Source organism: Rosa chinensis, chromosome 4 (assembly GCF_002994745.2).
Source record: "Rosa chinensis cultivar Old Blush chromosome 4, RchiOBHm-V2, whole genome shotgun sequence".
Classification (NCBI taxonomy): Eukaryota; Viridiplantae; Streptophyta; class Magnoliopsida; order Rosales; family Rosaceae; genus Rosa; species Rosa chinensis.
The window spans coordinates 31,453,593-31,466,357 of record NC_037091.1 but is presented as its reverse complement, the minus strand read 5'-3'; the positions used below and the strand labels follow the sequence as shown (position 1 = coordinate 31,466,357).

At 39.0% G+C, this 12,765-nt stretch overlaps 3 protein-coding genes across 3 annotated transcripts; all 3 read right to left on the bottom strand.

Annotated features, from left to right (window-relative positions):
• Positions 1 to 288: 288 nt before the first annotated feature.
• LOC112196956 (26S rRNA (cytosine-C(5))-methyltransferase NOP2B) lies at positions 289 to 6,109 on the bottom strand. Its single transcript, XM_024337459.2, has 17 exons — positions 5,638 to 6,109; positions 5,375 to 5,538; positions 5,213 to 5,276; positions 4,993 to 5,126; positions 4,818 to 4,901; positions 4,641 to 4,715; positions 4,486 to 4,557; positions 4,313 to 4,386; positions 3,689 to 3,741; positions 3,072 to 3,181; positions 2,237 to 2,305; positions 2,064 to 2,138; positions 1,662 to 1,754; positions 1,509 to 1,588; positions 1,327 to 1,426; positions 778 to 1,151; positions 289 to 602 (listed from the first exon to the last, which is right to left on the bottom strand). Exons 1-17 carry the CDS (start codon positions 5,942 to 5,944, stop codon positions 536 to 538), a joined length of 1,995 nt encoding a protein of 664 aa, XP_024193227.1. The 5' UTR covers positions 5,945 to 6,109; the 3' UTR covers positions 289 to 535.
• A 780-nt stretch (positions 6,110 to 6,889) lies between these two features.
• Positions 6,890 to 7,707, bottom strand: LOC121052728 (zinc finger BED domain-containing protein DAYSLEEPER-like). Its single transcript, XM_040518380.1, has 2 exons — positions 7,227 to 7,707; positions 6,890 to 7,140 (listed from the first exon to the last, which is right to left on the bottom strand). Exons 1-2 carry the CDS (start codon positions 7,699 to 7,701, stop codon positions 7,049 to 7,051), a joined length of 567 nt encoding a protein of 188 aa, XP_040374314.1. The 5' UTR covers positions 7,702 to 7,707; the 3' UTR covers positions 6,890 to 7,048.
• Positions 7,708 to 7,715: 8 nt separating this feature from the next.
• On the bottom strand, positions 7,716 to 9,252 carry LOC112199116 (zinc finger BED domain-containing protein RICESLEEPER 2-like). Its single transcript, XM_040518717.1, has 2 exons — positions 7,832 to 9,252; positions 7,716 to 7,731 (listed from the first exon to the last, which is right to left on the bottom strand). Exons 1-2 carry the CDS (start codon positions 9,250 to 9,252, stop codon positions 7,716 to 7,718), a joined length of 1,437 nt encoding a protein of 478 aa, XP_040374651.1.
• Between the last annotated feature and the right edge of the window lie 3,513 nt (positions 9,253 to 12,765).

Genomic DNA, 12,765 nt, shown 5'->3' with positions numbered 1-12,765 from the left:
GTTCATCAATTAATACTCTAGTTTTGATTTTCTATAGTGACCTTTTAGTCCAAAACAGGGAAACATTTATAATTGTACTATCTTGCCAAACTGACGAGTTGGGAGATGCCCAGCCCTCAGAGCCAATTCTTTCCTCGACTTCCATTCTCATTAAAATGCTAACCATAAGTTATAAACTTTTATGACCTTTTTTTTTTTTGAAGAAAAACTTTTATGATGTTAAATTTCACATAGGCGATATTTGTAGCAAGTTAGACGCACTTTTCAGCCCTCTGAGAATACCAGTTCTTAGCTCCCTCAACTCTGTATAATAAGCAACAAGATATGGAAACACTGTTTTAGCAAGAACAATGAATTATGGAATCACTCTGTTTGCAACAAAAAGGACATGTTTAGTTCAGTTCTCAACATGAATTAAAACAAAATTTTAGGGTCTGCAGAGCATAGAGGGCAAGTTGTATCAAACTGACAACCCATATGAAGAATCCCCATGCACTTAATTTGCAGAGCCCTGCACTTAAGTGGCATCAATTGCTCATTCTCCTGTACCAACGGTATTGTTCTTAGCTTTGCTTTTCCTCAGAGCTGTCCTCTTCTCTTCCCTGCAGGAGTTTGAATCAAGTTAGTGCTTCAAACTATGCAAAACAACAAACTGTAGCCATTCAGACAGATTATGTTCAATACTAATATACAAGCCACTAATTCTGGGAGATGCAGAAAAAATAAAATTAGTACTAGAGAAAGAAAGTTTTCCAATATGATGATAATGCTTTGTACCTGGCTTTTGCAATCTCCTCCCTAGGAGGAAATTTCAGTTTCACTCTCTTTTCCTTTTTTTGGTCCGAGGATTGCACTTTCTTTTCATCTTTTTGATCCAAGGGGAATTGCCCTTTCAGATGAGAGAAAAAGGAAGGGAGCTTCTTTTCTTTCCTCTTTTTCCCAGTGCCTGCCAATTCTGGTTTCCCATCTTCCAAAACCTTCTTTTCACTTTCTGTGTCCTCATCTGCCGAATGCTGCTGAACATCTACTCTGGCATTCTTTTCACTGTCGTCTTCTGTCATGTTGAGATCTACGTCTACTGTTTCAGCCTCTATTGTTTCAGATAGTCGAGATTCTGCTGTAGTTGGCTTCAAATTGCTCATCTTTTTCAGCTAGACATATTGAACAATCAAATAAATGAAATAATTAGCTTAGCCTGATTCACAAGCCTTCTGAACATAATAGTTGCTATTAATTGACTTCACCCATCATATCTATCTCCAAGCTGGTATTCTGAAAAGAAAAATTAAAAAAAAAAAAAAAAAAAAAAAAAGCAATACGGTTTACCTTTGCCACAAAAAAACCATCCATATTATGAACATGAGGGTAGAACCGCCTCGTCTTTTCCACTGATGGATGGAAGCGCTGTTCCCTAAACCGGGTAAACCTGGTGAAGAAGAGAACAATATTAAATGCGTAAATCCAATTGCCTCACAGCTGAGTAACAAAAGAGGGAGAATTATCTTTACCCTGGACGCCCAAAGTCAAGTCCGCAGGGAACAAGTTTAACATTTCTCTTCCTGAGTGCATAGTCAATAACAGCTTCATTCTGCAACATGAAAGTTGGACAGTAAGGAAAACATAAAACTAGAAATATAATCAAGGGTTTGTGTTAAACAAACCTCAGCAACCATAATGGAGCACGTGGAGTACACAATGTATCCCCCTGATTTCGAATTCGCATCCACCATGTCAATTGCAGCTAGTATCAATTGCTACAGAAAAAAATTCAAAATTTAAGGTTGTTGGCCATATAATTACAAGAATACTGGATGTGATGGAACCTAAAAAATCAATCACTGTTTTAAACCAAATGTAAAGATCTCGTAAGTGGCTTTCTAGATGCAGTTCCCACACTTTCAGAGATAGTTAACTTACAATATAATAGACAAAGTTAGAGTCGTTTCAGATTGCTACATAACTTCTAGTCTAGAATTCACAAGTTGATTTGAGAAAAAAAAAATCATAAGTTTGTTACCAGAGCCCAAATAAATAAAAAATACCACCATAAAGAAACAGTGTACCTTCTGGAGATGAGCACATTTCTGTATTTCATCAGAACTTTTAGAAGTTTTAACAGACTCATCTTTGGATATAACCTGCAAAAGAACATTCATTAGGCTTCATTTAACAACTAAGAAGAAACTAAGCCAATAAAGTAGATTCAACTGTTGCAGATTGAAACCTAGCTGCTTACCCCTGTCCCGCTGCAAGGAGCATCTAACAGAACTCTATCAACTGCATTGCTACCCAGAACCTTAGGGAGCTAAAATACAATAAACAGAAGCAAAAAAGAAAAGATGTTAAAACCGAGAGAATATACAATAAAATACATTGGACGGCTGGACCCCAACTCTTATACAAAAAACGGAGGACACTGCTAGCCAGCAACATTCAGGAACCTTGACAAAAGTATAAAACAAACTTGTGGAATTCATCAAAGAATGATTATATCAAACGCATTACGGAAATGAGATAAAAATCCAATATAACTTATTTTAAGTGAGGAGACAGTCATAGCTATCATATTAATCATCATAGAGGATGTAAATCTTTGCATCGCCTAAAACAATATTCAGTGACACAATTGTTATGGGATGACAATCTTTACACGTCTCAAACCTAAATGATTAGACTTTCCAAAGTATATATAGGCTTAATAGCCAATTTGCTACCCTAGGTTTCACCTTAGTGTCAATTTGCTACCCTAAGTTTTATTTCGGCCAATTTGGTCCCCTATCACAATTAGCCAATTTGCTACCTTATGTTTTCAAAATTAGCCAATTTACTACCCTTTCATCACATTAATTCGTTCATTCCTCCATCCAAACATTGATCAATTTTGAAAATCTAGGATAGCAAATCGCTAATTTTGAAAATTTAAGGAAGCATATTGGTTAATCTTGAAAACCTAGAGTAGCAAATTGGCTAAAATAAAACCTAGGGTGGCAAACTGGCAAATTGGCTGAAATAAAACCTAGGGTAGCAAATTGACAATTATGCCAAAGAGAGATAACAAGAAAAAATCAAACCTCCTTGCCGTCATAGTTACAAACGACTGTGTTTGTCACCCCCATACGATGCAAATTAGCAGTGAGGGACTTGAGCCTTGGCTCCTTCATTTCATTTGCAAATATAATTCCTGTTAAAAAATTGCATCAGAACTAAAATCCTGGAACCAATACATGGAGCTACTAGATATTATCAAGAAAATTACCCAAATCTTGTCAATTCAATATAAGAAAAGAAAATATATGGCAGACATCTCAACTTGGGAACTATATAGTGGTATTAGATGAGGTGTGATCCATGCTTGATCATGCATTTGCACAACAAACACATAAACACATGAGACCAATAATGTTTTAAGCAAATCCTGCTTTCACATACACACATTAACAAAATAGCAACAGTAAAAGAGAAGATGACAGTCAACACAGACAGCATGTTATCAATAAGATTACTAAAAAGCCATGAAACTAAAAAAATAATGTACAAATGAACCATTGTCACAATGCAGTGCAGACTGAAAGTCAACATTAGATCTACGACTCAAACAACAACAATATACTAGTAAATGGAAATAAATGCGGAGCTACATACAGCCAGGAGAATAACATAAAGCCATTGAATAAATCACTACACATACCACTATTTTTCATAAGAGCCGCTACATAGGTTGTTTTACCACCAGGAGCAGCCCTGCAAAAGGATAAAGTGTTATTATAATGGAGAGTACCATGCTACTAATTTTGCAAACTAATTGCAAGGGTGTTTTAGGACAAGGCACGGACAAAGTTCAGAATACAATAAACCCACACCATTCTTGTTAATTGAAATTTCAGGCAAGCACGTAGCTCCAAGAAGAGAGAACATCAAGCATTCTGGACATTTTAGGCAATTTAGAACTTCAAACATGAAGACAGTGTCTCCCTCAGACACAGGAGCATTGGGAGGTCATATTAGGACAAGATAACCCATTCTAACAGAAGCAGGCTCCCTTAGCTCTACCAATTTAAGTAAAACATTTAATTCCACCTTATCAATAAATAGTATGCACCTGCTTTTTTCAATTTTAGCTTATCAGATTGTTAATTGTAACATGAAGAACTTCAAATGGGTCTACAGTAGTTATCCAATCAGACATATAAAATATATCATCTAATAATTTAATAATGCCAACAAAAACTGAAATATTAAATTTATAGCTGGTAATAGTATTGCTAGTGGAACATGCAAAATATAAAATAAAAAAATAGAAACATTTACTTACGCCATATCAACAACTCGTTCATTTTCTTGAGGAGCAAGGGCCATAACGGGCAAAAAGGAGCTTGCACTTTGGAGCTGAGTAAGCAAATGTTAAACGTAAGTAAACCCTTTAACGCATAAAATTTGGCATGAAATATGAAACCCCAGAACAACATCAACTCAAAAACCACCTACCATGTAATAACCAGCCATATATTCAGGAGTGGCACCAACTGGGACTTGTGATTCATACACAACCAGTCCAACCTGCAATCAGAATTTGAACTTGATAAGAAATCAGGACAAGAACAAGAAGTGAGGGAAAAACAAAAATGTGAAGTACTTCTCACTTTTGACCACTTGCTTAAGGGATCTAGGTTTACTCCTCTGTTTATCAAACTAGCTGCCAAATCCCTCCTTCGTGTCTATGCAACAATGGAAAATAACATTGATAAGAACACAAAATCTTCAAAAGAAAACACTAGAAACAAGTCACAGCATGTAGACACGTTGGATAGTTCTGTCACCTTTAGAGTGTTAGTTCGGAGGCATATAGGTCGAGGCTTTTCAAAAGCTTCAATGAGCTCCACAAGTTCCACAACTGGAAACATCTAGAAAATAAAACGCAAGGCTGATAAGTTGCCAAAAACAAACAAAGCAAGACCATTACAAAATAGCAACATTAAAGAATCAATCAGTCACCTCTACTAAAGCTCCAATCAAAAAGTCATTGTAGCCATAGTATGAGCTTAAATCTCTCTTAAGCTGTTCTACATAATCCTTCCTTGACGCCCCCTCTTGCCTCAATGCCTTGAAATTTGAGAGCACTCGAACAACTATTTAAAAATATTCAAATTAGGCCAGAATGAACATCAACAAGTTTGAAATTTGCCAAACATAAACCAGTGGAGATACAACTTACTCTCTTTCATCCTCCTCTGAAGGTGTGAAAGATCAGGAGGTTGATGCGCCTCTTGTTCGAGTTCCTATATCATTAGAAAACAGAGCTTGAAAATTTAAGCAGGGAATGAAAACTACATACTTATCAATTAACATTCCAGTAACTCGTGTGAAAGAAGCAAACCTGCTTAGTTGGTAATCTGAACTCATCAGATTCATCCTTGATATTTAATTCCAGTTCCTTTCTACCTTCTTCTTCCTCCTCCAGCGTTTTTCGGTCAATGAGCCTTGATTTCTTCTCTATATCACCTGAGTCGGAATCCGAATCCGAATCCGAAGAACCTTTCTCTACAACAAGATAATGGTACAAAATGTTCAACCATCAAACAACACTGGAGGAAGCACAAAACAATAACAGAAGCTGGAACATAAAACAGAGCGCAGTACCTTCATCTTCGTCTTTATCTTCATCACTTCCTGGGAGGGAGTCGTCGTCATCATCATCATCATCTTGGAGGGGATCATCGCCACCAAAAATATCAGAGTCACCATCTGAACCAGATCCTTCCTCATCTCCTACATCAAACTCTTCAAGGTCTTCTTCTTCCTCTTCTTCGTCAGAAGGTTCGGGAACTTGAACAATCTTGGGCTTCTTTGGGTTTTTGGCGGTGAAAGGCTCCTTCTTTTGCTTCTTGTTGGGCGAAGCCTTCTGGGGTTTTGCCCCCCTTCTCTTACTAAGCGCAGAGGTGCCCATTTACAAATGAAGAGCTGCCGGAATCGGAGGGAGGGTAAGCGTTAGCTGAGAAAACCGGAGAGGGTTGACGAGTACTCTCAATTTAGGGTTTAGGGTTTTAAAGGAGGGGAGGCGGGAGGAGATATTATTGTCTAGGTTTTACGGCAATTTTCTGGGCACCCGCCCCACTACTACTTCCACCAACTCTTATTTTCTTTCCATTTTATCCTCCATAACGACTATTTACACAATTTTGGGGTTAATTAACCCAATTACACAATATCTTATATATATTTTGTCCTAATACTCAATTAAGTATTTTTTTATTGCTTTTTATTTATTTTTAGGATAATTTTGGCCTCTCCTTTATCACTTAGAGAGAGAAGTCATCGGAGACCTCGCGGGACTCCGGTGACGAGTGCCCGGCCGCGGACTCCAGTGACCCGAATCCAGGGTCTGATTCTATTGCCCTAATAATACCCAGTAATTATATTATTGCCCCCATTAATCATATTATTGACTCCCAATAATCATATTATTGCCCTTAAAAATCTTATTATTGCCCCAAATAATTGTATTAATGCCCCCAATAATAGTATTAATGCCCCCAGTAATCGTATTAATGCCCCCAATAATAGTATTAATGCCCCCCCCCCCCCAATAATCATATTATTGCTAGGGCTGGGCACGGGCCGGGACGGGCCGGTTACTGACTGATACCGATCCCGGTACCGGAAATTTTATACGGGACGGGACAACGTTTTTTCAAAGTTGGTACCGAAGGTACCGAAACCGATCGGGATCGGGTCGGGCCCGGGCCCAATTCGGGATACCCGATCCTTTTTTTTTTCCTTCCATACTCAAGTACTTTAACAACTATCAAAAATTTCCAGATTTCTAGGATGCAGATTGCAGTAATGGCTGTAATGCAGTAATGCAAATTCATGAATTCAACAGTAAGTCCAGTAGGTCTTAAACAAGAAATTAAAGTCTGAAATAAGAAATTTAAAGTCTACAAACCATTACATGATAAAAACTAGTTAACTACAAGTCTTGAAGTATTAAACACATTTGAAAAAACCTTCATCAGTTCATCACACTCAGTCTCACAACCTCATAAACTCATTAGTCAACATTTACCACTGCAGCCTTTCCCTTCCCCTTTGCTTTCGGGATTGTTGAACGTGTATTTCTGCTGGAGGCAGTGCTCTCATGATCTAAGTAAGTATTTAAAGTCAGTAATAGAGAAACTACATGTAAGAAAACAGAAAACAAAAACTAAAATTGAAACTGATCAAGGTACCTTTCTCAGCCTGCTCATAGAACTCTGTGTTCTCAATTGTAGGCTCCTCTACCTCTTGAGCAATATCATCTCCCAACAACCAATTCTGCATGCAGATTAAAGCCTCCACTGTTTTAGGAGTCAATGAACTCCTAAAAGCATCAATAACTCTCCCTCCAGTGCTAAATGCAGACTCCGATGCAACTGTGGATGTTTGAACAGCAAGTACATCTCTTGCTATTGCTGCCACCACAGGAAACTTGGGTCCGTTTATCTTCCACCAACACAAAATATCGAAGCCATCTTCCTCCTCCTCAACAAACTCTAGGGGAGCATTTAGATATTGATCAACTTCATGTGCCATTACAGCCTCTTCACTCTCTTGGACCACCTTTCTCCAAGAGTTTAGCAACTGACCCCGCACACCAACTCTCGTATTGCTGCTTCTATTTGTGATTGTGCTGCCTGAACTTGTAGGGCTTTGATGTCTCTGCATATGTCTCCCACCATCTACGATCGGCGCATACTATAAAAACAAGAACATGAATAAACACATAAAATTAGTATTAACACTCATAAGATCAGAAAATCTAATATTCAAAAAACTGAAATAAAAGGAGTTGTACGGTTGTAACTCATCATATAGCGCCATTAACAAAGATCTAATCTCATTGGTTCTACTTTGCACATCGACATCATCCATACCCTCTTCCTTCAAAAAATGTGAATAATTCCTAAGCTTGAATCTTGCATCTAGCACAAGTCCAACAATAACCAAGTGGTTCAGGTCTGTAAAGCCACCATAGTACTTCAAGAATTTGCTTCTCATATTTGCAGCCATATCAGTTAATACATTTTCAGTGTCAGAACCAATTGCCATCTCGGGTGCAATGAAGAGGTTTTCTATGTTTCTCTCCATGGTAACAACATCATGGAATGTTGTATGCACAGTTGGATGCAAGCTTGCACTAACTCTAAGGGTCACATCATAAAATACTCTAAGCAAATCAACAAAAACCTCAGCCTTGTCCCAATCTGGTTCCTCCGGAGGCCCAACTCTGTTTCTTTTGTTCCTACTAGGAACGACATTGCCTTCCTCATCATATTCCTCCTCTGGTTCCTTGAAATAACCTAGATAAAGCTCATCATCATCTTCCTCCATCCTTGCAAAAGCCTTCTTAAACTTCAAGGTTGCCTCTAACATTAGATAAGTTGAATTCCACCTAGTTGGGACATCTAAACAAACCAGCCCTGTAAGAGGAAGCTTTTCTTTCTCGACAGCTTTCCTAAAGCTATCTAGTCTATTAGGTGAAGACCTAACATACTTGACTGCATTCCTAATGGCTAAAACACTCTTTTGCAGCCTCTTCAAGCCATGTCCCACTATCAAATTGGTTATGTGAGCTGTGCACCTCACATGCATGTATTTACCACCTAAAACTGTTTTGTAAGATGAACACTTATTCATCTTTGATCTAAGCCACTCTAAAGCCGACTTATTTGCAGATGCATTATCAACAGTTATGGTCAAGACCTTCTCAATCTCCCACTGCAGCAAACAAGACTCTATAAGTCTACCTATGGTTGCCCCTTGATGGTTTTGGATAACACAAAAATTTATAACCCTCTTGTGCATCTTCCAATCAACATCAATAAAATGGGCAGTAAGCACCATATAATTGATGTTTTGGACACTAGTCCAAGTGTCCGTTGTGAGACACACTCTATACTCCTTCATAGTTTTGGATAGTTCTTTTTTTTGTGCATCATATATGCTTAGGAACCTTCTAACTAGTTTCCTACGAGAGGGTACTTTAAACAAAGGGCACACTCTACCACAAAACCGGTTAAAACCTTTTTTCTCAACAAAGCTAAAAGGCAACTCATCCATGACAATCATTTCGACGCAAGCATCTACATAGTCATCTTGATCATAAGCTACTGCAGTAAGTTTGTTTCCTAGAGATTTATCTCCCACAAGAACCCTCTGACTCTTACTAATATTTGGGGGATAATACCTGCAGAATTGATTAATATGCCTAATCATCCCCGAAGTCCCATTTCTAGAACTATCCGCTGCAAAATCACCTATTTTTCCTCTAGGACAGTGAATACAATCAGCTCATTTCTTAACAATATCTACATCATTCCCTTCAGCATCTTTTCCCTTCACAACCTTATCATACTCCTTAAAGTGTTCCCAAACAAAACTACGCTTAATAGTTGCTGAACTAACCGGATTAGAATGATCACTTTGAGTTGCACTAGTAGGAACTTGCGCAGGAGCTTCATCTCTTGCAGGAGCAGGAACTTGCTGGTTTGAACCCGTAGGAGCTTGCTGTGTTGAACTTGCTAGAGGAAGAGCTTCAATTTCCCTAGGAGCAGAAGGTGAAGTTGCAGTTGAAGAGTCTTCAAGCCCCGAAGCGGTTGGATGAGGCCGAGCAGCTACCTTCTTCGCTCTAGCCATCGAGTTATTTGAATCAAATAACTGGCCTGGAGATGAAGTATGAATCAGCAGCTATGGTTAGTATTTTTGTTTCATAATAGTTGGAGAAACAAACTAAGAGATTGAGAGCAAAAAGAAAAAAAAAGTATGAATCATATGATTCAAAATAAAATTCGACAGAAACAGATGATTAAGATTTAAGAATAGGAAATTTCCGATCTTTTTTGTGAATTTCAATTTCCAGTAAACCCAACAAGAAACACAACAAAGAAAGGTTGAGGCTACTTACTAAGAGAGTTAGAGTCTTGGATGGTGCTTGAAGAACTGAAGAAGATAACACTCGAAGAGAGCTAGGGGATCGACTGCTATCGAGGATTTAGATGATCTAGAAGAACTGAAGAAGATCTGGAGAGTGGAGAAGACTCGAAGAGAGCTTGGGGATCGACTGCTATCGGGGATTTAGATGATCGAGAAGAACTGAAGAAGATCTGGAGAGTGGAGAAGCAGAAGACTTGAAGAGAGCTTGGACAAAGAGAGCTTGGGCTGAAGAAGATCTGGAGATCGAAGAAAGCTTGGACTGAAGAAGATCTGGAGATCGAAGAGAGCTTGGACTGAAGAAGATCTGGAGAGTGGAGAAGCAGAAGACTCGAAGAGAGCGACTGAAGAAGATCAGGAGATCGAAGAGAGCTTGGGGACTGAAGACTGAAGAGAGCTTGGGGACTGAAGAGAGATGCGTTAGTTCTCTGTTCTTTAGCGGCTTAGGGAGTTAGGGCCTTAGGCCGATTAGGACTTTAGGTCAAAATGTTTTGATCAGCTGTGGTCATAAATATGTGTTCTCACATATTTGACTAAACTACCCAATTAAAATCAACCAAGTAATATAAAAAATTAAAGATTTAATTTATTTAATTTAAACGGGACGGGACGGGATCAAACGGGATCAACTGGACTAGTACCGGTACCGGGCCCGTTTCTACGGGACGGGACGGGACGGGCCCAAATAGTAATTTTCAGATTTTGATCCCGGCCCGTACCGGTGGATTTCAGGACGGTTTCGGAACGGTACCGGGATTTCGGTTTTGGATGCCCAGCCCTATTGCCCCCTAAATTTTTTTTCTGTCTTCTTTTTTCTTTCCTTCTGGGCATTCTGCCCCAATTTTACCAAAAAAAAAAATTGATTTGGGCACCCACATCTTCTTCTCCTCCCATCTTCGTAGCCCACCTCAAACCAAGCCTGCCTACCAGCCCAGGACCCAAACTAGCTTCCATTGCCCATCGACCGTAGTGACCACTGTTCCCTAACACCTTCACCGTCCTACCATTGGTTGCAGATCGAGACTAACCCACCTGTCTTCACAATCACTGCCTTTGAGGTCGCAACCACCAGAATCGCTGCCTCACCACTCCACCCGTTAGCACAACCCTTGGAACACCCCACCGGAACCCGGCTGGATATTGATCTGACATTAGATCAGCAAGAAACTCCGACCCAACGGTAGAGCACCCAGACATGCCCAATCTGAACAAGAGACACCAGATCGGGGAGAAGAACCCCCAACCTAACAATTTTCCAACACCGAACACCAATCTTTACGTCGAGCGTCAGTGACAGTGAGAGGGAGGCCGTGATGGTGGGAGTCGTCGAGCGCGGCGGAGTCCAGTGACAGAGAGAGAGAGAGAGAGAGAGAGAGAGAGAGAGAGAGAGAAAATCGGTGGGGGGAGGAGAGAGAGAGAATAGATCGAAGAGAGGAGGGGGAGAGAGAGATGAGTGTAATTTATTAATTAAAATGAGGGCAATACTGTCAATAGATGCTAGATTGGGTAAATGGAAGTAAAGAACTCTTAGTGGAGTAAGTGGACAATTTTTAGGCCAAAATTGTGTAACTATAAAATGTTATTGGGAAAACGACCCGCATAGTATCTGACATTTTCGTTATTCTAAACTTTTGTACCTCAAGTTTAAAAAATATTAGAAAGGTACATGAGGTTCTGACCTTGACCGAAAAATTGTATCTAGAGCAGTTAGATCCGTTACGGAGACGGTCAGTTAGTTTTTTTTTTTCTTTTCTTTTCTTTAAAGAGGATCAAAGGATTTCACTTCTACCCCCATGGTGACTCGAACCCATGACTTTGTACATAGGTAGTGGGTGCTCTAACCACTGAGCTAACACCACATCGTCGATGGTCAGTTAGCATATTTTAAAGGATATTTTCATCCCTTTATGTCTTAATTCATTATTTTTTTTCTAAACATCTTTTTCTTTTCTTTTTTTTCTTTTTCCCTACTGTTCTTAGTCTACTCTCCTTCTCACAGACCCATTTGAACATTTGTTTTTGGTTATGACCAAATCTAGTTTGATTATCCAAAGTAACAGATCAATTCCACTCTTTTCGTCCTTACTTCTTCTCATCCAATCCCAATCACGAGCTCTCAACGTCTTTCTTCCTCCAAAACCTAGATGAGATTTATGTGCTTAAGATTAGATTTCTATTTTGCAAGGCAACCAACATGCTTTTGGAACATGTGAAAATGTCTTTGAAGGATTTGAAATCGTTCAAACTGAAAAGTTCATCACCATCCATCCTTCTGAGTTATGTAACGAGGATATCAATACTATTAAGTAATCTCATTCCATGTAAGATCGAGGACTTTATTAACACTGAGCTTCCTCCATTACAAAGAGAAAGAAAGCGGTCTCCTATTGTGGATCATGTAATTGATCTAGTTCAGAACTCTATCGGCTCCTTCTTTTTTTGTACGCAGCTCTCATCCTCTTTCTTCCTCCAAAACCCAGATCACCATAAAAAAAAATTAAAAAAAAAAGAGAAAAATTCAGCTACCCTCCTCTAACTATTCTGCCAAGGCCAATTTGATACCCGAACTCTCAAACGTACCAATGTGATACCCAAAGACGTATATTGACATCAACGTGATACTTCCGTCTAAAATCTTTGATGGGCCCGTCTGTTTGCTGATATGGCAAACACGGTTAGACATGTGATATTTTTATCAAGGACAAAATAGTCTTTCACTACTAACTAATTTAAAAAATAAAAATAAAAAATAAAATAAAATAAAAAAACATGAACAGAGCGCTCTCTCTCTCTCTGTGC